Genomic DNA, 22896 nt, shown 5'->3' on the forward strand with positions numbered 1-22896 from the left:
GGCAATTTTAAAACTTTAATTGAACTCTTTTTCTGTTAGTATTTCTGGTGAAAATGTTACGACTATTAAATGTGAAAAGCAGATGTGTTCGATGGTTTTTAAAGAAATGTCTTTTCATGCAGTCTTTAGATTTTCATTGTGCAAACTCAGTGTTTTTAACTATTTTTACTAAATAATTTTTAACTATTTTTACTAAACAATTTTTAACTAATTTATGAAAATTTTTCCTTGAATAACTATAAGAGCAAGAATCAAATAATTCTAGTGGAAGATATCAAAGGCTTTCCCAAAGGAAAAATGAAAAAGTGTTGCAGGAATAGAATTGGATTTTTTGTGGCTAATTTACATTATCTTCTATCTTCTCTCTATATATATGTATGTATGTGTGTATGTGTGTATGTACGTATGTATGTATGTGTGTCTGCTAAAAACTTTCGACAGACAAAACAAAAATTCACAAATTTGGTCTCATATGAAAGCCCCATCCATCGCCCGACAAATATCGAAAAATTGGCCAAAAACGTTAATTTTTTCACCCTGAAATCAGCACTTTTCTGCAAGGGGGAGGTCAGCAAAAACCGTCCTTTCATGACGAATTCGCTTCTACACATGCATCATACGACGTCGTAACATGATTTAGTTTAAAGATTTTAAAAAATTATCTAATTTCGTGTATGTCGTGTTAGGTCAGTTGGTTAGAGCGCTGGGTCATTATCTAAACGTTTTGGGTTCGAATCGTGGTGTGAGATGTCTTTTTTTTTCTGATTTTTTAAATTTTAATATTGAAGCAGGGTTATTTAAGCCATTTTTCATGTAACGTTCGTTTTTCTGGGTTTTTTTTCGCTTCGCTTATTCTTAGGTTTTCATTAACACCCCCCACTTTCGCCGACCACACACACCCAAAAACACCCAGGCAACGCCAGGTACCCACCGGTTTTTAAAATTTTAATATTGAAACAGGCTTATTTAAACCATTTTTCACGTTTTTTTTTTTTGGGGGGGGGGGGTATTTTTCAGATTTTTTAAAGAAGTTTTAACGTTCGTTTTTCTGTTTCTTTTTCGTTTTTGTTTTTCCGATTATTACATTTAACATCGTTCGTTTGCATTACGTTAGTTTTTTGTTTTTTTTCGATTTTTTTAAGTTTTAACTTTTTTTTTTATAAAATATTAATTTTTATTTAACATTTAAAAATATTTACTTCGCTTATTCTTATGTTTTGATTACCCCACCTCCCGGGTACCCCCCCCCCCGCTTTATTTTAATGTTCGTTTTTCTGTTTTCTTTTTTTGTTTTTTTAGTTTAGTTTTTTTTTACTTCGCTTATTCTTATGTTTTGATTAACACCCCCCACCCCCGCCCGAGCACACACACCTCCAAACACTCGGGCAACGCCGGGTATCCCCCTGCTAGTCTATATATATAAAAGCGAAAATGTGTGTGCGTATGTGTGTGTGTTTGTATGTCTCACAAAAACATTCGACACGGGCCACGGATTTTCGCCAGATAGGTATGATTTTAAAGCTCCAACGTTCGCCCGACAAATATCGAAAAATTAGCCAAAAACATTAATTCCTTCACCCTAAAATAATGTTTTGTACAAGGAGGGTGTAAGCAAAAAATCGTTCCTTCATTTTGCCTTTTCCACGACTTCTGCGACCATGACGTCATGTTTGACCTAGAAAACGTTCATGTTAGTCTAACGTGTTGGTTTTTTAAACGTTTCATTTTGTCACTACTTAGTTGTTCGTCTCTTTGGCATACGCGTAACGCGTCCAGCTTTTTTCCCGCCTTACCCTCGAGGCTTCGGGTTCAAGCCCACCTTTCAACCAAAACTTTTTTTTTTTACACCTCTAAACACCGGTGCTTCTTCTTACCTCCCACCCCTTCACACACAACGTTATTATCTTAAGATTGCATGTTTTTTTTTTCTGATTTTTCTTTTTGTTTTGGTTTTTCCGATTTTTTTTAACAGGGTTATTACTTACCCCCACCCCATACACACACCTACAAACACCCGGGCAACGCTGGGTACCCCCCGCTAGTAGGAATATAAATACACAAATTCACCAAATCCAGCGAGATAAACCATAGCCATACATAACAATAAACTCTAATTAAACCAGCTTTTTAAAAATGTAAAAATATTTAACAAAATTGTCAACTTTCAAAAGGAAGTTTCAATGTCTACAAAATATAAATAAAAAATGAAACTAAAAATAAATCTGTGTTTAGAATGCTTGAAGTCAGTTTGCACAATTTTTAATGGATCTTCTAATTTAATGGATCTTCTAATTTAATGGATCTTCTAATTTATCATCATGTGGCCAAGAATTTATTTTATTTTATTTTTTTTGCTGGTGCCTTATTCTATTGAATAAGAAATGAACAAGTAAACTGTAATCTGAAATTGCTACCACATTTTATGAGAGGGACCAATGATCTGGTGTTGCCCAGGAAAATTGAGGAAACTACAAAATTCACCAAAAAAGGACCAGAAAGACTATCTTTGCAAAATGCTAAGCCTTTATTTGTTATAAAAAAAGTCTTGTGAGAGAGGAGAGGAGGTACATCATTTTACAAATCAATCTGAAAATTAAGTCAATTATGCAGACATAAGTTCTCGTATTTTGTATATTTGAAATTAGGGTTTTAATCTCATTATCAGTGTGATAAACTTCCAAACTTTATAAATTCAGATAAATAAATAGTAATTTATGATTTTAATAGAATTGCTATTTTTTTTTTTTTTTTTTTTTTTTTAAGGAGAGGGGAATGTATGGGGTGGGTGTGGAATACTGACTCTTGTTTGCTTTGCCGGTATGTGCATATGTCACCACTCAGGAACTAAATAGAAGTGAAAAGAGTAAAAAAAAAAATCTTTTCACCCACATTTTTTTTATTCATGATGTAAAAAATTAAGCACACACACACGCACACACACAGAATAGAAAGAGTTACTTACAAACTTGGAAATCAATAACCAATGATCAATTAATGATATGGCACTTTGGAAATCAATATTCAAATTAGTTCACTCACATATTATTTTGGTCATGTGAACAAACTCAATATACTAAGAAGCTGAAGTTTGTATATTTGAAATATGGGTTTAAAGGTCACTGTTAGCACAATAAGCCTCCTAACTTTATATATTAGATGGTTGGCAGTACAGGTCGTACAGACTGGAAGAGCCATGGGTTGAGTCATTTTAGAGGAAAAGTGGTATGCATTCTCCCTCCTGAAAAAAAAATTATAGACATCATAGTCAATTAGCCTGGAAGATATAAACTCTGAAATTACACCAATCTTAGAATGTGGTACAATCCAGTCCACTTTATCAAATACTACTGGCTACAAAAATTACAGTGCCATGCATTCAAACGTGTATTGTATTTTATGCCTGGTCACAGGTTGGGAATACAGTCTAAAATGGTCTACGCATTATTCTGGGAAATTATTATTTTTATGGAGATCAGATAAGAAGTATTAAAAGTGTCAGAAGACATTCAAACTTTTGTATATAGAAAATGGATGACTATTTGCCTTGCAGCTTAAAACATGACTTTGTACAGCAAGTCTAGATCTAATTTAAATATTAAAGATTTGACAACCAATATTTGTTCTGCCATTGGAAATGAATAAAAAAACTGATCAGATTTGACCATTAGAATGTAGTTGCAATTTGTTGTTTCAGATTTAAATGTGCATACATGCACACACATATAACTAAATACCAAGACTTATGTACACCATAAAAAGAAATTGGAATCTTAGGAAGATCTTCGTCATTCCAGTAATAATAGGAGCCAACGAGCTCATTAAAATGAATTACAAAAACTACCTGGCAAATGCATTCGGTGAACCAAGTGCAAGAGAGATCCAACCAATTGACCACTACAATAAAGCATGGGAGATTTGCTGAGTGATGCAGCTTGATAGAGGTACCTAAGCTCTGAGAGCATGAATTTTCACCCATAATGAAAATTAAATCAAAAGATGACAATGTTCTATGACAAAGATATACTGGCAGGTAGATGCACCAATTCAGACATAGTTATATAGAACAAACCTGTAAAGACTGCATTGTTGATATAATCACTCTAAATGACTATGGCCTTAATAGAACCGAACAAGGAAAGAAAAAAAAAATCACAAAAATACCAGGACCTCAAGAATGACTTAAAAACATGTTTCCTGGGAGAAAGAAATATTTTTTCATCCTAAATAAAGCACATTGCTATTGAGAAGTAAGGAGCTACTTTGATTAGGAGCCAGATTTATTGGTAGGAATCCTAATTAGGGAGTTGTGAAGCAAGATGTTAACATTACATTTAAATTTCTGTGTGTTAGTACAGTTAAAAAACAGAGAGCAGGGAGGGAATTTCAAAGGCAAACTGTCAGGGAAAAGAAGCTATTAGGATAAAATTACAGTAAATGGGTGGGAATTTGCTATTTGTTGGTGATACAAGTGCAATAAATTCATCGGCACACATTCATTGGAAGTACTTGTAAAACAAGCACAAGAATGCAAAATTGTGGAGATGGGACAGGGACTGGAGCTTGGTAGATCATGTGTGACCTATTAGGTTAGAAATTTTTTTTGTGGACCCTGTCCAAGGAGGAGAAACTAGCAGTCAGTACAGCAGTCCAAATATACCATGTAAAAACGAATGCAGTTTTCATTAGCAATATGATTGCAGAAAGTAAATACTAAAAGTTTAAGTAAAAAATATGAAATTACAAATTCATTCATTCATTCATGTGGTATCCTGCCTGGTACAAGCATTGGCGGCTGTGACACTCCATCCATCTCTCTCCATCGAGGTATTTATGAATTCCTTGTTGCTCATCATTTTTTATGTTGGTTTATTCTATCTTCTTTGGTTTATTCTTTTCTGGTTGTTGTAGAGTAGTTTGATGACGATCAGATGCCACCTGTCTATCATGGTAATCCTTACTGAGCGAGGTGTTCTGATTCAGAACTCTGTTCACGTTGTTTCTCGAATAAAGAGTTCGATGTATTGCTATACCATTTTTTTTGCAATTGTACAGACAGTAGGTTGCAGTTTCTTTCTGTCCGAGTAGTGCCCATACTGGACGATTGCCTGAACATTGTACCAGAGGTATCTTCTGCACAGCACAACGAAATATGAAAACATGAACAGAATTATTTCTGTTTGCTTCCATATTACATCAGTCACCCGCATTCCATGACTTCACGTCAACCTAATCGGGAAGGCTAAGTGGGTTCTCGACTATGCCCAAGAGTCTCTCATAGACTAGCAGAAGGAAGGAGGCGCCTTACTTTTCCTTTGACAGTAGTGTTGTCCCACGACCCGAGAATATGAATAAGAATTTTCTTTTGACTAATCAAACTTGAATGGTTTGCGTTTTCATTTTACCATCATTAATTTCTCTTCTCTGTATACAAACAATCAATAGGAATCAATAATATCTTATTGATTTTGAGAATAATCCAAATTTAGGATTGGTACAACAACTGATATTAAGGGCACATCGTTGGCATTTCGATTCGTTTCGTTCGCCCCCCCCCCTTCACACTAAATTATAAAAATAAAAAATATGGATAATATTTTTCATGGTTTGTTTATGTTTGAGACATTTTTTTTTTCTATCAGTATAAAAAAATGTAAAAAAAAAAAATTTTGAACAAACCAATAGAAATGTTTTTCTCAACAGTTTTTTTGTGTGCTTGAGCAAATGATTTTGAGGATGTGTTCATCCATTTTCTAAAAGTCTTCATTAAATACGATTGCAGTTGATAGCAAACGGGAAATGGATGAAATTAGAACGTACACCTGGTAATCTAAATAGGAATTCTTGGCTTTATCGAAAGTATCAGAAGACTTACATAGAAACTCCACCCACTACCAAGGCCAATGTAGAGTGTTATAATAAAAACAAAATCCAACACAAGAAGATGTTCCCAAAAATATGTGCCTTCAGAGTGAATTCAAACAAATTTGCCTTGTATTCTCTTTACACGGATTTAGCTTTAAGCTTCTTTTATAGATAATCTTGAAGTGACTTTTCTCTTAAGAAGTTTTGTTTTTTATTTTTTTACTAATATAATTTCTTACAAATAACTAAAACAAACATTTTCCTTTCTGATGGAATTGGAATCTTTTTAATTTAGTAGAAGTCATACAAGAATCATTCTGAAGACTGTATTGAAATATGAAGGACTAACATTTAGAGGATAAAATATTAACTCTAAATATTTAAATACTGAAACATCAAATAAGTATGCAAACTAGTGGTGGGACGATTAATCTGAATCGGAATCGTTAATCGTAAGAATCGTGTATTTGAGGGGGGGGGATCAGAATCGGAATCGCATCGTTAAAAAATACCTTAGATTTACAATTCTTTCATTACGACTCTCTTATATTTTTAAGTTGAACTGTTTGTTTGAAGTGAGATTAATGCTCTCAAAAATTTATGATAAAAATGTCATAGAACTTTTCATAACATATTTAATATGATGTCCAAGAATTTTATTAACTATTTTTAAGGTAATCTTCATTTATCTTAATGAGTTTCGAAATTTCTTTGAATTTTTTCTTTCTTTAATTCTTTGAAAATTTTTTTTTTTTTTACTTTTAGTTTAACTTGCTTTTATATTTCACCATTTCGTGTAATAAATGCTTCCCTACATTAAAAACCGGCCTTGTGTCTAACTCTGCCCTCGTGGGGAAGCAAGTAAATAGGAAGTAATATGGCAGCTGAAAAACGTTTTTCAACCATCATAACAGCATTACAATACATTTAAACCCTGAAGAATTTCTGCCATGCACACTTGTTGTTCTAAGTTAACTAGCCACTACTTGCATTTCAAACTTTAAAAAAAAGAAAAAAAAAGCGCTTTAAAATAGTAAAAACACTACAGCTTTTTTCGTTTTGGAAGGGAGGTTTCTGGCGCCCCTATTATCCCCAAGAACCAGCTATAAAAACACTTTGCAATATTTTTCAATAATATTTTTTTTTAATTCTTTACAATCAATTTTTATTTAAAATTAAGAAATTATTTTCTAAAATATTTTGTTTATATATGTTTACATTTTGTTTTTAAGTAAAATTAAGAAATTAATTTTAAAAATATTGTTTATATCCATCTTCATTCAAAAGGGTTACTTTTCAGTAGCTTCACCAGTTGTTAACCTAAATTTTCCGAATGTCAGAACGAGGCCCGTCTGCGGGACCTACTTATCTCGGCTTCGCCCTTTTTGGTAGGTTCACAGATTGTTAACGTAAATTTTCCGAATATCAGAACGAGGCTCATCTACCGGACCTACTTATCTAAGCTTCACCGATTTTTGTTATGATTTTATCTGTTTTTTTTGGAGGGGTTTTTTATGGATATTTTTTTTTTTTGCTGGAGTTTATGTAATTATTAACAAGAAAATTGGTGAAAGTCAAAATAGAATCCGCGCTATTTTTAAATATTATTTGATACCCTTTTCTTCTTATTGTTTTTGTATTTTTTTGTTACTTTTTATTTATTTATTTATTTATTTATTTTTTGCTGGATTTAACAAACAAACAAAAGGAAAGCAAAGCAAAACAAAACAAAAAATTTGGTTCTTATGCACTTATATTACCGTTATTTTTTTTAACGGTTTAAGTACCTCCCACAATGTTTGAAGAGTTTCTAATTGTTTTTTAAAGGAAAATTGGTGAAAGTCAAAATTAGCACTTGTGGCGATAAACAAAACTAAACAAAAAGCTTTAGCATGTACGTACCTCTCATGGAATGTCGTAGATCGAAACACAGTGAAATGTTATTTGGTGCTAGTGCACTTATTGATCCGCGCTATTTTTAAATAGTACTTTTAAGTTTAATTAAAGTTTTACGATACCTGTTCTTATTAAATTGTTAGGTGTAAGTACCCGCTCTATTTTAAAATAGTATTTTCAAGTTTAATTAAAGTTTTACGATACTTGTTTTTATTAATTTATTAGGTGAAAATACAGAATAGGTACACAACAGCCTCCCGTCCCCATGTTAAGAATAGCTTTCTAAATAAGCTCATTATTTCAGCACGGCTCAATAAGTGCATGAGTACCTTTTATTTTCTTGAATAAAATAAAAACTACTCAACGCGAACACTACTGTTTTTGTTTTAATAATCATTTTTTATTCAAAAATAAATTAAAAAAACTAAAAATTTCAATTGTTCAAAACATGTTTTTCCCCAAAGCTTATTGGGATTTTTTTTTTTTTTTTAATTACTATATTTTTCATAAACATGCTCTAAAAATGTTTCAAAATTATCTAATATTTTTCCACTTTTCATGTTATAAACCTCTCTATACATGACCTCATCGACATGAGACTATTTACTTTTCTCCTATTGATCCCGATATGTTTTTCAGTCTTCTTTTAATACGAAACCAGTAGGCTTTAATATTGTTGGTGCAAACACCAGTAAGCAGATACATAAAATTTTATAGTCCCGTGGACATAATTAAACTTGAAAATAATATTTAAAAATAGTGCGGATTCCATTTTGATTTTCACCAATTTTCCTGTTAATAATTTTTAAAAAATCATGCGCAAATTTCAAGCCAAAATAAATAACAAAAAAAAAAACTAGGTCACACACGCAAAAATTTTTTCCTTGTAAAAATAATAACTTCTTCCTCAGTCGATCAATATACAACATCAGAGCTGATGCGTACTTCGCTACAGGGGTAGCATTTGTGTATGTCTGCCCTTTTTCTTTATATTTTTTAATATATAAAATAAATCCTGAAATTGATTGTTATTAATTTCATGGTGCATGGTTAAAATATTTGTTTTGACTTTTATCTTCAATGAAAGAAATTTTACGAAAAAAAAAAATCAAATCGGTTTTGAAATTCCCTTAATTGTATTTCCACTTTTTTGCTGTATCATATTTTTTTGCTACACAAAAATTTTTAATTATATAATGGTATATTTCAAAAGAAGAATTCAATGGGAATCAGAATTGTACTTGGTATGGGAATCGTTAATCAACATTTTCCTGGAATTGGAAAAAATTTAGGAATCGTCCCAACACTAATGCAAACCAACCAAGTGTAGGTATTATAAGATCAAAAGCAATCAAGTTTAGGTGCTTGTTTGAATGTTTCTTTGGAAAAATCAGATCTTGACTAAACTTTGCATTCAGAAATCACATAAACCAATCTATAGGTCACACAAGAGCAAAATTATAAATCATAGCAAAAAGATCTCTAAATGTATAACAATATTCAATTTGTCTCTGACAATATACTTGTATTAAATTTCATGAACAAAATAAAATATTTTTATTTAACTGTGTATTTTTATGTTTATTGTTTATGTCACATAAAATGGCTTCTTTATTAAAATAAATGGACTTGATTCAAACACAAGTAGGGTTTCCTCAAAAAGTTTTTAATATTTAAATTTCATTTAAAAATTATTAGTTTTTCATTTTTCTTTTTTTTTTTACTTTAATGAGTTTTTTTTGTTTTTTGACAAGTTGCCTCCTGTAGACAGAATTATGCAAGATTGTCCCCTCCCCCCAGTTTTTTTGTTTGTTTTCTTCCTTGTGTATACAGTTTCTAGTTTCAGGAAAAAAATTGCTGGAAATATTTGCATATGCTCAATATATTGATAAAAAAAACTTTATAGACATGAAATAGAATATTTTGCAAAAGTCATATGTGAAATATGAAGCCACAAAATCAATAGATTTCAACATAAAAATATCGACAGAGAAAATGCTGTTGCTAAAATAATGAATATTAAACAAAAGAAAAAAATCAAACGAACATTCAAACAATAGAAAACGTTAAGTTTTTTTTTTATAAGTGACTAGCTGTAACTACCTGACATTGTCTGGGATTTTTATTTTCTTTTTAGATTGTATAAATACTTTATAGTTTTATAGTTATTTTTTATAAACTAGTAAAATATCTGTCCAAGTACAGGTGTAAGCCAAAAATATAGTATTACCTTTAAATGTTAATACTCTCTTTTTCTTTGGGGGATATATTATGGTTTCAGTGGCAACTACTTAAAGGGTAAAGTTTACAGAAAAAAATAATTAATGTGCCCATGTTACTCATCCCGTTGCCTAAAATACATATGCTATGATTCATAATGATGAGTTCAATAGTTTGGGATTTTACCAAGCGAATATATATTATTGACACTAGTCTATTTTTTTAAAAATATATGTTACTTAATCTAACTTAAAATTTGAGGTAGAGCAATTCTTTTCTCTATTAATTTTTTTGCATCTAACTTATTTTAAAACATTTTTTTTTTTTTTAGGGTATGTTTAGGTGAGTAAATGGTAAATCATATAAAAAAATTATAATAATGTGCCCATTTTACTCACCATGTTGCTGAGAATATATATTGAAAATTCATAATAATCGTTTGATTATCCTACCTACATACACACACAGATACACATAGGAGAAATGTTTCAAAAATAATGCCTACTATTTTTTATTCTGCCTGAATGGATCCGGGGAGATTGTAAAGTGCATTGTAATGATGACTGAACTTATGTATTCATGACCTGAAAGTTTCATCACTCTATTGCAGATACTGACAGTGTGAGACTTTTAGAAAGCAACCCCTGTCATGTACATGTGTTAAAAGCAGAAAAATGTTAAAACAAGTAAACAAAACAGCTTAACAGTGAACAAGGGCCAAAATAAAATTGTAATGAAGCCACTTACACATATGCAAATGACGAAGCTGTGGTACACGCATGATGTCATGGAAATAAATCGATGTCAGACAAACGTGAACTGTTGAATGAATTACACACATAAAAGCTGGTTATAGCTGCCGACTAAGGAACTGTTAATTAACCCAGAGAGGGAAAAGCAGGAATGTGACCATATTCTGTTATCTTTGAAAATACATGTTAGTGGCGTGTTAAAATGACCGGCAATAAATGCTTTTTCAATAGAGAAAAAAAATTGTGCTGAATTTCTTTGTGAGACTTTTATACACAACACCAGTCCATGTTAAAATGTAACAATCACACTACAATACCTCATTTCATTCAAGAGGGGGATAACAACACAAATTATGGAATTACTTCAACCGAATTGAAATCAAATCTGTTGCATTCAATCATACTATACACTATGCATGGACAACCTTTGTTCATGTTTGAGCCAGATTAAGTTTTCTCACCCTGGACACTAGCCAGAGCCTTAATCATAGATTTACACATTCATATAAGCTATAGTATATATAGTGGTATATTCAACTATTGATTTTTAAAGGTCATATCACTAGTACAATCCAGCAATATCTTTAATAACTAGTAAAAGCTTATTGAAGCAATGAAATGTCCAAAATGATTTCTATAAATAAGTTTACTTTGACTTTCAGAGGTTCTGTTTTAGTCTAAGACCAAACTTTTCAGAGTTTCTGTAGTATATTAGTATAAACATGCACTGGGCTGTATGTTTTAGTGATGCATGCGAATGGCAGACATTACGGGTAATAGGCGTCCAGCCAAGAGAAAAGAGAGGGGGAACAGAAAATTGAAAATATCACATTGGTATGATCATAAGACTTGTACATGTAAAGGAAGCATAATGTGAGTCTTAAAAACACGCTTAGAACTGATGATCTCAGTGGAAGGTTAAATTTAGGTAGTATAGAAAATGTGTGCAGAACAGGAGATTTCATAGGTTTGGTCATATTAAAAGAATGGGTAAGACTAGAGTGCTTGGGTTAGTAGATATAGAACAGTTGAGGTAACAGGGTCACTTGGCAGGGAAAGGCCATGGAAAACATGGAAGAAAGTGATAAGAATGGATTGAAGGGAAAGAAAAAACATCTGGCCAGAGATCGGTTAGTTTGGAAGTTACTTTTTAAAAACATCCAAAATATGTCAGATATTAAAGCTGTATCATATGAATTATGATGAATACAACAGTGGCTTTGTTACTGTCAGATTGCTATTTTGTTTAGTCATAGGAGATTTATCCTCCCAGGGTTTATCTTCTCCTTGAGAAGGGGTTTATTGAATGCTAATCACCTGAGATATCCTTATCATAAAATTCCAATGGGATTGCTCTATGCTTATCCTATTGGTTTAGAGTAGTATCCTATCCTAACCCTACATACAAGGAGGTAAATAATAATGCCAGGTGTTAAACCAACGACGATGATGACTATGATGATGACTATGAGCTTTAAAAATTATTCAAAATCCTTTTTTTCATACTAAAATGAATTAAATTCATTTTATGGAGTCAGTCCTGGAAATGGCTGAAGCAGTTTACAATATAAAAATCACTTTGTTTCATATATATAATTTTTTGAGAAAAGGAAGGTATTTATGATATTAAAACGTCACAAATTTTTAGACATTAGTTAATAAATGCTCTTTTGACATAAAATAACATTATCAAAAGAAGTCCCCCCCCCAAAAAAAAAACTGAAATAAAATTTCTAATTGAAATATGCAATTCTTTTTGTTTTTTATTCATATTTTTGCTCGAAAATGTTGGACAAACTCTAGATAAAAATCTGTTCCAGGATATTGAAAGATAAAGAAATAAGTTATAAAAGAAATATGATAAGTGCACTGTTATCTTTTTCATTATTTCTGGCTCCAATCAATCATCTGAAACAAGAAACTCTCATCATCATCATGACGGGCTCCTTGCCCGGACCAATGTGACTTCCTCTCCAGAGTTTCCTGCCTTCCATCAGCTGCCTCAGATCTTCAGGTTCACAGTTGGCATCATGTGCTATTTGCTGGATGAACGTGGATCTAGGTCATCCTTTGCTTGCGCGTCCGTGTCGTTGAGTCCATAGCAATACATCACTCACTAATTCATGCTTGCTCCTCAGACAATGACCAGCAAATCGTAGGCGTCTTTCTCTGATGGTATTAGATATGGCAGGTAGGTTGCCATAAAGTTACTGCTTCGTGGGATGATTTTGCCAAGATATATTTAATACTGTTCGTAGCATACGGGTGTATGTGCTGTCTAGTTTTCTTTCCAATCTTTTGGTGAGTGTCCAGGTTGTAGCACCGTAAATAAGGACAGACTCTACCACTGCCCTGAAGAACTGCCTTCTCAGTTTGTTAGTTAGTCCCGAAGTCCATACTGAACGCAGCCCATCCAATGCGGCCCATGCATTTGAGATGCAAATTTCAATATCTCTCTGTGGAAGCTATGTTGCTGCCCAGATACGTAAACTCAGCGACTTCTTTCAGTGTTGATCCAACCAAAGCCCTGATCTCTCTGTTCACATTGAAAGTTTAAAACTTTGTCTTATCCACATTAATTTGGAAACCAATGTCATTTGCAGACTTTTCTAGCTTACATAACAGTGTTTGTGCATCAGCAGTGTTGTTCGCAAACAAAGCAATATCGTCTGCATAATCTGCATCAGTTATGTGTGCTGATTGATGACACCTGTTTCTGGATTCATTTAGGGTGAAACCTAGCGTGTTGTGTATATCAACAGAGGTGCGAAGTACAAAGTCAAGACAGATAATGAAAAGAAAAGGGGCAAGAGTATCTCCTTGTAGAACCCCAGTGCAGATGTTGAAAAATTCAGTGTTCCCATCTGGCGACCTGACCATTGCTCGAGTGTGCTCATATAACATCATGACTTCATTTGGAATGCCATATGCTTTTAATATGCTGCCCATTTTCCCTCTATGTACGGAATCAAATGCTTAAATCTACAAAGATCATGACTGCCTCAATGTTTTTAGCTTTGACTCCGTCAATTAGTCTCCTAACAGTAAGTATTTGACTAGTAGTAGAGCGATTCTTTCTAAATCCATTTTGGTTATTCCTGAGCACTTCTTCAATCTTTGGTTGATATCTGGGTGCAAACGACCTGTCAAAGCTAAGTTAAAGGCAAATACTCCGGAAATGCATGTTCGAAATGGAAAGCATATTTTGAAAAGTTACTCAGAAACAAACCAGAAGTGACAGACTAACCAATTCAGCAAATTGTTGTACAGGAACTCGGTATTGAGAAGGGTGATTTTACAATGGAGGAACTTCTAACTATACTAAAGAAGACCAAGAATCGTAAAGCTGCAAGTTTAGATAACATACCTCCTCAAGTATGGAAGACAGGTGGCTTCAATGACATCCTTCTTAATTCATGCAATTCTGTATATAAACAAAAGTTATTCATATATGGAGGGAAGGATGCATACTTCCCTTTCCCAAGAAGGGTGACCTAAGCATACCAAGCAACTACAGATAAATAACACACTCCAATTGCAGCAAAAATCTACAATGCCATGCTTCTCAACTGTAAGAAACTCTGGTGCGATAAATTACTTAGAACTCAGTAGATGCTGAATATATACGCAATTCTTCAGATAGAGCAGACATGTTACAACATAATTTTAACCGTACTCAATACTCTAGACAGAAAATGTGTAATTGCTAAGGGATACAGAGATGGCTGGAGAGAGAGAGAGAGAGAGAGAGAGAGAGAGAGAGAGAGAGAAAGAGGGAGGGATAGAAATTGGAATATAAAAATATTACATACATCCTTTCACTTCTATTTGATTTTATATACCTCCGAGCAACGCCGGGTAGCCCTGTTAGTCTAAAGAGCAGTTATCTGTGTGTACATGTTCGAACGTCCAGCTAAAAGTCCAAATCTACCAAAGATCCACAAAGTTTACATTTTCTGAATCAGTGTCACCCCAGATATATAATATCTAAACTTTAGAAAAAAATATTTATTCTCTGAGGGTTATATTTAGCAAGGGGGAGAGGGGGGGCTCAGTTTTTTATTCATTTTTTAATATTATTATCTACGAATTTAGAAATAAATTGCCAACTCCATTCTTCAAGACAGAAAATGAGTCAGTATTTTTTCAAATTTAAATTTTAGTAGACGTTAACTCTAGATTTTATTAACCGTTTTTACATTTCTCATTAGTGGAGTGGTAAGGAAAGATACTTTGAAAACGCTCTGGAAACCTCCTGAGTTTTATTTTTTTCACTCCTTATCTCCAAAAGATAGAAAATTCTCTTCTAGGTGGAGGGGGGGGGAGACTTAGCTTTAGTAGTGTTCTGGAGGCCATTTTTTTTTTCTTACAAGGGAGTCATTGTCTATCAAGGCTCGAAGGCTACTTAAGGATATGGATTAATGATTTTTCTTTCATTAAACGGGATAAATAATTGTTAGATTACAGCATTAATTTTGATAAGTGGTATGCATTAAATCTCTTCGGAATATTGCCTTCATAAAGATCATTTACCTTCATATTATTGCCACATGGAATAAGTTGACAAGGAATTAGGAATTGACTGGGATCATTTGTTCTACTCAGTGTTGTCCGGAATCAATAATCATTATCAATATTATTTCCGTTCATATTTTGATTTCAATGGTACTTTTGAAAGCACCGTGAAAATCTCCTTACTAATATTACAGTATTATATTTGATAACTGAGGCACAGAGGTTGGGGTTACAGAAACTTTTGTTCTACACAACGTTGTTTGGAGGCAATAAAATTGTCAATATTAACATTATGATATTTGGTAAGTAAGGAGTGGCGGAGGGGTAACAGAATCTTTAGTTCTACTTAGACTTTAGTCCTACTTAGAGATATTTGGGAGCAATAAATATAAATTACAAAATTACAGTAAAATCTCTTTAGACTATTTTCATTATTAACATCATTTCTCTTCATATTATTGTGAAAGTGGGTGAAGGGAATAGAATTTGCCGGGATCAAGAATGTTATTGTGTTTAGTTTGTTACATCTAAAAAGGGATAGCTCTGGTAAATGAATAACATTTTTTTCCACATAGTAAAAAAGGAGAGAGGAATGGGCTGGGCAGAGGAAAAGGTGTTGGAGAGAAGGATACAAAATGAAGGAGAGGAAAAGAGAAAAAGATAGAGACGGCTGGAGAGAGAGAGAGAGAGAAGAGAGAGAGAGAGAGAGAAGAGAGAGAAAGAGAGAGAAAATTTAACATAAAGATGTTACACTATTTATCTTCTATTTTTTATTATATTAACCTGAGCAATCATTAAGAATAAAGGAATTTTGAATCCAATTCACAATTTTAAACCAGATTGCTAATATTTTTTATGATTATCACAAAAACTAAAAAGGGAATCATATTGTCAGTAAAGTGAAAACGCAATGAAAACATTAATTGATGCATAGATAAGTATTTTTCATATAAATAAAAATGTTATTTAAAATATTTGGTATAATATTTATAAATATTTATAAAGAAGAATGTGTATTTCTTCAGAATTTGAAGCAAACAAAAGAGACTTTTTCAGAAGCAGATTTCTGAAACCAACAGGAAACCAATGAAGCATTTTATCGAATTAGAAACTGTGAAAATTCATGGCAGATGACAAATAATCTTTATTTGCCATTGTTTTTACATTATTTTTACATCAAACAAAATGATCAAAAAAAAAATGCTTAACAGTTATTTTTAACCTTAACCGTAACCAACCCTAACCTAACTCCAAGCTATCTAATAATTGATAAGTTGTTGATGACCGAGTCTCTAAAAAAAAATGTTTTTTTTTAATGCATAAAAGTTGCTTCATTGTTCAATTTCGTCCAAAATGTTTGTTTCTTGTACTTCATTCACCGTAGGTGGGTTGAAGCAGCTTTCTCTGAAGGAGGAAGTGTCAAGGGAATATTAAATTCACAAGCAGTTGTCCCCAGTAATTCGATATAAACAAAAATATATCACAGGTGAGTGTTTTTTTTTTTTAATTTTTTTATTTTGATGATGGTTCGGTTTGACTGCTTTTTCTGACTACCTACATAAATTTCATTCAACAAAAGTCACTTTTTAGTTCAAAATGCACCAAAAAATATTTCATTTACAAAATAAATAACCCTTTCAAATATATTTCCTTATCATTCATAAACATTTGAATAATAAAGTGTCAGTAGATTCATTAAAACAAATTATTTATCCGGGATTATAAATTATAAATTATGAAAAAATGAAAATAATTGTAAAGCAACATCCAAATTTGAAAAGTAATCAAAATTTATCTAAAAAAAAAACCTTTTAAATAATCTGAACATGTTCAGTACATGAAATGTGCTTCAAATTGATTGTTCATCTGTAGTAATAGGGTTAATATGCAAACTTAATTTCAAAGAAACAATAAAATATTTATTTACTTAAATTTGTCAAAAGGTTTCTTGATAAAACTGGAGGGATAAATAGCTTGTTTGTAATTCTGATTTGGGGGTCAAATCAATAATCAAAAGAAATGCACAGCCAATTATTGATCAAGGCAAGTAATTCTTGATTATCTGGTATGATGTAGCATATATTGAGAGAGAGAGAGAGAGAGAGAGAGAGAGAGAGAATAAAATAGCGAGAGAATGAAAGAGAGAGAGAGAGAATGAAAGAATGAAAGAGAGAGAAAGTGAAAGAGGGTAAGAGAAAGAGTGTGTGAAAAAGCGAGAGAGAGCAATAGAGACAGACAGAGTGAGCAGGCAAAAGTGAATGAGAATGAGAGAGAGTAAAAAAAACGAGAGTGAAAAAAAAAGAAAGAGAGTAAAAAACGAAAGAGAGAGAGAAAGAGAGAGAGTAAATAAACAACAGAGAGAGAGAGAGAGAGAAGAAGAATAGCAAAAATGAGAGAATGCATCAGATAATGGAAATGGACAGAATATCTCATTCCAAGCTATTAACACTTGAAATTCTATTCCAGTTGATTTTTCAGGAACTTTTTGGGCAATGTCTGTGTGCAGATTTCTTTTGTCAGCAGAAGACGTTATCTAAATGAATATTTTAAAGATTATTATGGCACTCAGTGGACTAGAATCACTTGATCTCTTGTTTCACAAAGAATATTTCTTTGCACTTTGCTTTTGGAACAAGATTCTTGAAATTTGATGAAACAGATTCTTTAAACGTGATGTGCATGATCTACGTGTTTGAAGAAGAAGAAAAGGAAGAATCAAATTCATTAGTTCCAATCTTCATTGTCTCCCATTAAAGTATCAAGTTATAATCTATGCGCGGGTCAAAGTGCCAGCCAAAATTTTTTGGTTAGAAAATAACCTAAGCACATTCATACTTCAACAATATCTTATTGATAAAACAAATTCTATATCTTGGGACACTTCTACCGATCAGAGGTAGAGAAGTTGGCCAGAGTGTTGGATTTTTTTTCAACTAACTCTGCAGTAATTAGCTGACTTCCAACTTCAGAATCAATTTAAAAAAATAGATGATACTGATACCAACTATTTTTATATCTATTCATTCTCAGTATGTATCTCCATTTTCTTTAGATTTTACCTATAGAAAGATTAGAGAATCTATAAATTTACAGAAATTAAAATGTAAAAATAATAATAAAAACTAATACGATGTCATGGGAAGAGAGCAGAAAAACATAAGATTCTTTATGCAATGCTGAGTTTTTGTACTAGTATCATTGGTGACGATTTCCGTCGGGAATGAAACACAAAAATTTCGGTGTTACTTAATTACCATTAGTTTAATTTTATACTACTACTAAACTATTTGTGTATTGAGCACTCATGAAGTAAATACTGAAACAATATGTGTGTGTGTGTGTGTGTGTGTGTGTGTGTGTGTGTGTGTGTGTGTGTGTGTGTGTGCAACCAAGACAATCTATTTTTTGTGCTTCTTTTTATTTTAGCATTAGATCGATTTTTTTGCATATCTGTATGTTCCTTTAAGTGAAATCACATAAATTTGATAATAAAACTAGAAGTTAACTAAACGAAAACGACATTAAAACATTTTTACTAAATAGGCATGTTTTTATAAATGTTAGAAGTTTTATGCAGAAACATCTTTATTAGCATAACAATGGTATTCAAGTGATATGTTGAACAAATAGTTGAAAGTAATCAACCTCCTTTAGAAATATGCTGACAAATATAGTTTCAACAACATAAAAGATGGAATAAACACCTACAGTAGTTACATGCAAGTAATTACAATTTATTTTCTTTTGTACTGGCATATTCTCAATTGTAAAGTGATTGACGCATGCTTTGACCTGAACACTCTTGTGTGGGATAGTATCTTTTCCACCAATTTATCGACAACCTTTAAGCATCGTCTTGAATCTTCTGGTGTTCAGTAGAAGAATACAATTATCGTTGTAACCTCCAAAAAACAATCCTTTGTTACTTATTTTAAACTGACATGCACACAGAAATTCATTCATATATTTACACGCCTCCACGTGAGGGAATTTATTTTTTTCTTTAAGACTTAGATGTTGCAGGATGATATCATAGTGGTCATAACATTGCCTCAGATGATAACTAGAGATACACTGGAACAAAAAAAATGACAGATATATTGTGCAAGGAGAGAAGCCAAAATGTTTTCTTACCTGTTGAAATGGTTTCACCTTTGTCGTCATAATGAATTCGAATTTACACAGTTCACAAGATTTTGTATCTGCACTTTTAATCCATTTCTGGAGGCAGGCTTGGTGCACCCACCGCAAACTGCCAGAGCAGACACAAGGTGATATGAGGGGGGCATCTGTGTCCCCCTCACAATGACAGATGCGACAAATATCCATGGAACTTGAAAGAGTTGAAACATGGGAATCACAGCGTTCTGGAGGGAAGATAGGTGGCGAGCTAACATGTTGTACAGTATCCTGAAATAAAATTAAAAACTTACAGTAGATGTTCAAGTGCTTAAGTACAAGATAAAATACTGTTTATTTGAAATTATATATATGATTAAAATAGGAGAAAAATCCAACGATATGATAAAAATGGAGGTAGAAAGACCTAAATACTCAACGACGACGTTTCGCCCGTTTAGTGCAGGCTTTTTCAAGAGTACAAATGTGAAATGCTTGATGACGAGAAGATTAATGAAGAGTATATATAGAAAGATTAATGAAGAGTATATATAGAAAGATTAATGAAGAGTATATATAGAAAGATTAATGAAGAGTATATATAGAAAGAGGCGGTGGGGGGGCAGTATGTTACACATATTTACATGTGTATATACAATAAAAAAAAAAAAAAGAAAGAAATTAACCATTGTTTAAATTATTTTCATGGATAATTATTGTACATAAGTGTTAAGTTTAAATATTTTATTTTTATATACATACACATTATACATTTAAAAAACGACCATGACGTCATCATATCGCCTGCAGACAAAAGCCGTGGTGTCGTAATAATGAAAATATCTGAATATAAAGATAAAATATTTAAACTCATACAAGACCAAAACATCTACGAAAGAACTAACTCTGACGTAATACAAAAAGAAAAAGACATATTTAATAAAATGTACAAAAAACTCCAATAATAACCAAACCTAGTCATCATATATTGAATACCACCACACAAATTCCCACATTATATGGTCTACAAAAGACCTACAAAAACAATATCCCAATTCGCCCTATTATTTCAGGCATTGGCAGTGCTACCCATAAAATTGCACAGGACATTGCAAAATTATTAACCCCATTATTAGGCACAATCAGCACATCCTATTAGAAATTCCGGTAACTTACTCGCCAAAATAAAAAATTCAACCTAACTAGCAAAATTATGACCAGTCTTGATATCGAATCTCTAAATACCAATATCCCCACCCTAAAAATTCCTCAACCTACTTTCAAAACATCTAAAAAAAAATAAACATTAGTTTCCCGTTTCCAATAGACAACATAATTAATTTCATAAATTTATGTGTCGACATGACATATTTCACCTTTGACAAATTTTACTACAAACAAAAGTTTGGCTTACCAGTAGGTAACCCTCTCAGTGGAGTCTTAGCATGTCTTTCTGTACCCCTTAAATACAGATTGCCTAAAAATGCACCTTACTTTAAATACGTAGATGATATCTTGATTTTCCTGCCTAAAATCATCCAATAGAAGACATTACCATGAAATTAAATAAAATTGAGTCCACTATAAATTACACATATGAAAAAGAAGAAAATGGATTCATATCATTTCTTGATATCCATTTAATAAATATTAATTATGAATTGAAATATAAAGTCCATCACAAACAGACCAATAAGGGTGATTATAAACACTTTTACTCTCATCATAACAATAGAGTGAAAAGCGGCACCATAATCGGTTTCTACCTCAGAGCTTTGAGAATGCTCAGTAACGAACATTTAGAGGAGGAATTCTGACATATAGAATGCACTTTTAAAGAATTGCAATACCTGCCATACTTCTTACTAAATGCCAAAAGAAACCCCCTAGAAATCTTTAAGCTCAATCAAGACAACCCTATAATTAAAAAAAAAACACTTAGCAGAAGTATTATCTTACCTATCAATAGTAAAAACGCTATATAAAAAACTTAACCCAAATCTAGTTTCAAGATCAAAGCTAGCATATACGCCATACCCTGCGTGACTGTGGACAGACATACATTGGCAAAACACAATGTAATTTCGACAAGAGAATATACAAACATAAAAGGGACATAAAAACAAACAACACTCTAAACGCCAATTTTTCTCATATTATGGAGCAGGGCCACCATTTTGATTTTGAAAATGAGACAATCTTAAAAACAATACATAATAAATCTACACGTCATTTGATGGAATCCGCCCTTATCTCCTACTCCTCTGATGTAATATAAAAAAAGGAAATGATTTTTTAATATTTCTCCGCACTTATGTAAAATGATTTAGACAGTGATTAATATAATGAAAATAATTATGACCATTGTTAATTATTTTTTTACGTGTACATACACATGTAAATATGTATAATATACCCCCCCGCCTCCTTCTATGTATACTCTTTATTAATCTTCTCTTTATTAAGCATTTGTACTCTTGAAAAAGCTCGCATTAAACGGACAAAACGTCATTGTCAAGTATTTAGATCTTTCTACCCCTCTCTCTCTCTCTCTATATATATATATATATATATATATATATATATATATATATATACTCTAGCAAAAGTATCTATATAAAAGCCAAGTACGTCCAAGGATGGAATACTGTTGCCATATCTGGGCAGGAGCTGCTAAAACAGCCTATCCTGCCTTGACAGAGTACAAAATAGACTTCGTGGCTTAGTGGGAGATGCCCTTTTCTCTACCCTGCAACTTCTCTCCCACAGAAGAGACGTTGCGAGCCTATCCTTGTTTTATCGTTATTTCCATGGCAGGTGCTCGCCTGAACTCCAATCTCTGGTCCCCCCTCGCCAATCTTTCATGAAAAACACCAGTCTAGCTGAATCCACTGTGAAAAATTTCCCCCACTCTATATCTGTGCCTAAATCAAAACGCGGATTCCATGAACAAAGCTTCTTTCTTAGAACTGCACGCCTGTGAAACTCTGTTCCGTCTGCCTGCTTCCCTCCGGACTACAACTTGGATGTCTTCAAGTCCAATGTTAACAAATTCCTAATAAACCGCCCCCTTAATTAAACACTCCATCAAATCTCCACACTAACGTAATGTACTTGCAATAACCCTTATCCCTGAGTGGCTTCCGGGCCTTGATAAGTGGTGATCACTGTGTAAAAAAAAAAAAAAAAAAAGTACATGTCGTTGACTGGGTTCAAAAACAGCCTACAGAAAATGGACTCTGATTTATGAAAGTATGATAGGTTATGAAAAGGAAGGGTTGTAAATTTGGGTTGACTTTGGGGGTATCAAAACCAAAACAAAATATCATGAAAGTAAAAATAAAATAGATAAACACCATAATTTGTTATACCATACCTGTTCACACTAAAACACTTATCATAATATTCTGTGGATCTATATTAAAAAACCATGTTAAACTTTGTGACATATTTCCATTCTATGGAGATCAGGTGCGAACGAACACCCATAATTTTATTATACCATATTTCTTCAAACAAAAACATAATTATC

At 32.5% G+C, this 22896-nt stretch overlaps 1 protein-coding gene and 1 long non-coding RNA gene across 3 annotated transcripts in view; both read right to left on the bottom strand.

Annotated features, from left to right (window-relative positions):
- The window catches only part of LOC145252682 (E3 ubiquitin-protein ligase MARCHF8-like), a 210717-nt gene that overhangs the window by 53334 nt on the left and 134487 nt on the right, over positions 1 to 22896 (bottom strand). For both annotated transcript variants that reach the window (XM_080112503.1, XM_080112505.1), the window contains one exon: positions 19380 to 19655. In XM_080112503.1, the coding sequence (XP_079968629.1) occupies positions 19380 to 19655 (276 nt within the window). The remainder of the gene's footprint in view (positions 1 to 19379; positions 19656 to 22896) is intronic.
- Positions 1270 to 19373, bottom strand: LOC145252683 (uncharacterized). The gene is made up of 2 exons (XR_013863645.1): positions 7272 to 19373; positions 1270 to 7182 (listed from the first exon to the last, which is right to left on the bottom strand). It is a non-coding gene; the product is annotated as an uncharacterized LOC145252683 (long non-coding RNA).

Source organism: Euprymna scolopes, chromosome 29 (genome assembly GCF_053919585.1).
Source record: "Euprymna scolopes isolate OS-2025 chromosome 29, ASM5391958v1, whole genome shotgun sequence".
NCBI classification, from domain to species: Eukaryota; Metazoa; Mollusca; class Cephalopoda; order Sepiida; family Sepiolidae; genus Euprymna; species Euprymna scolopes.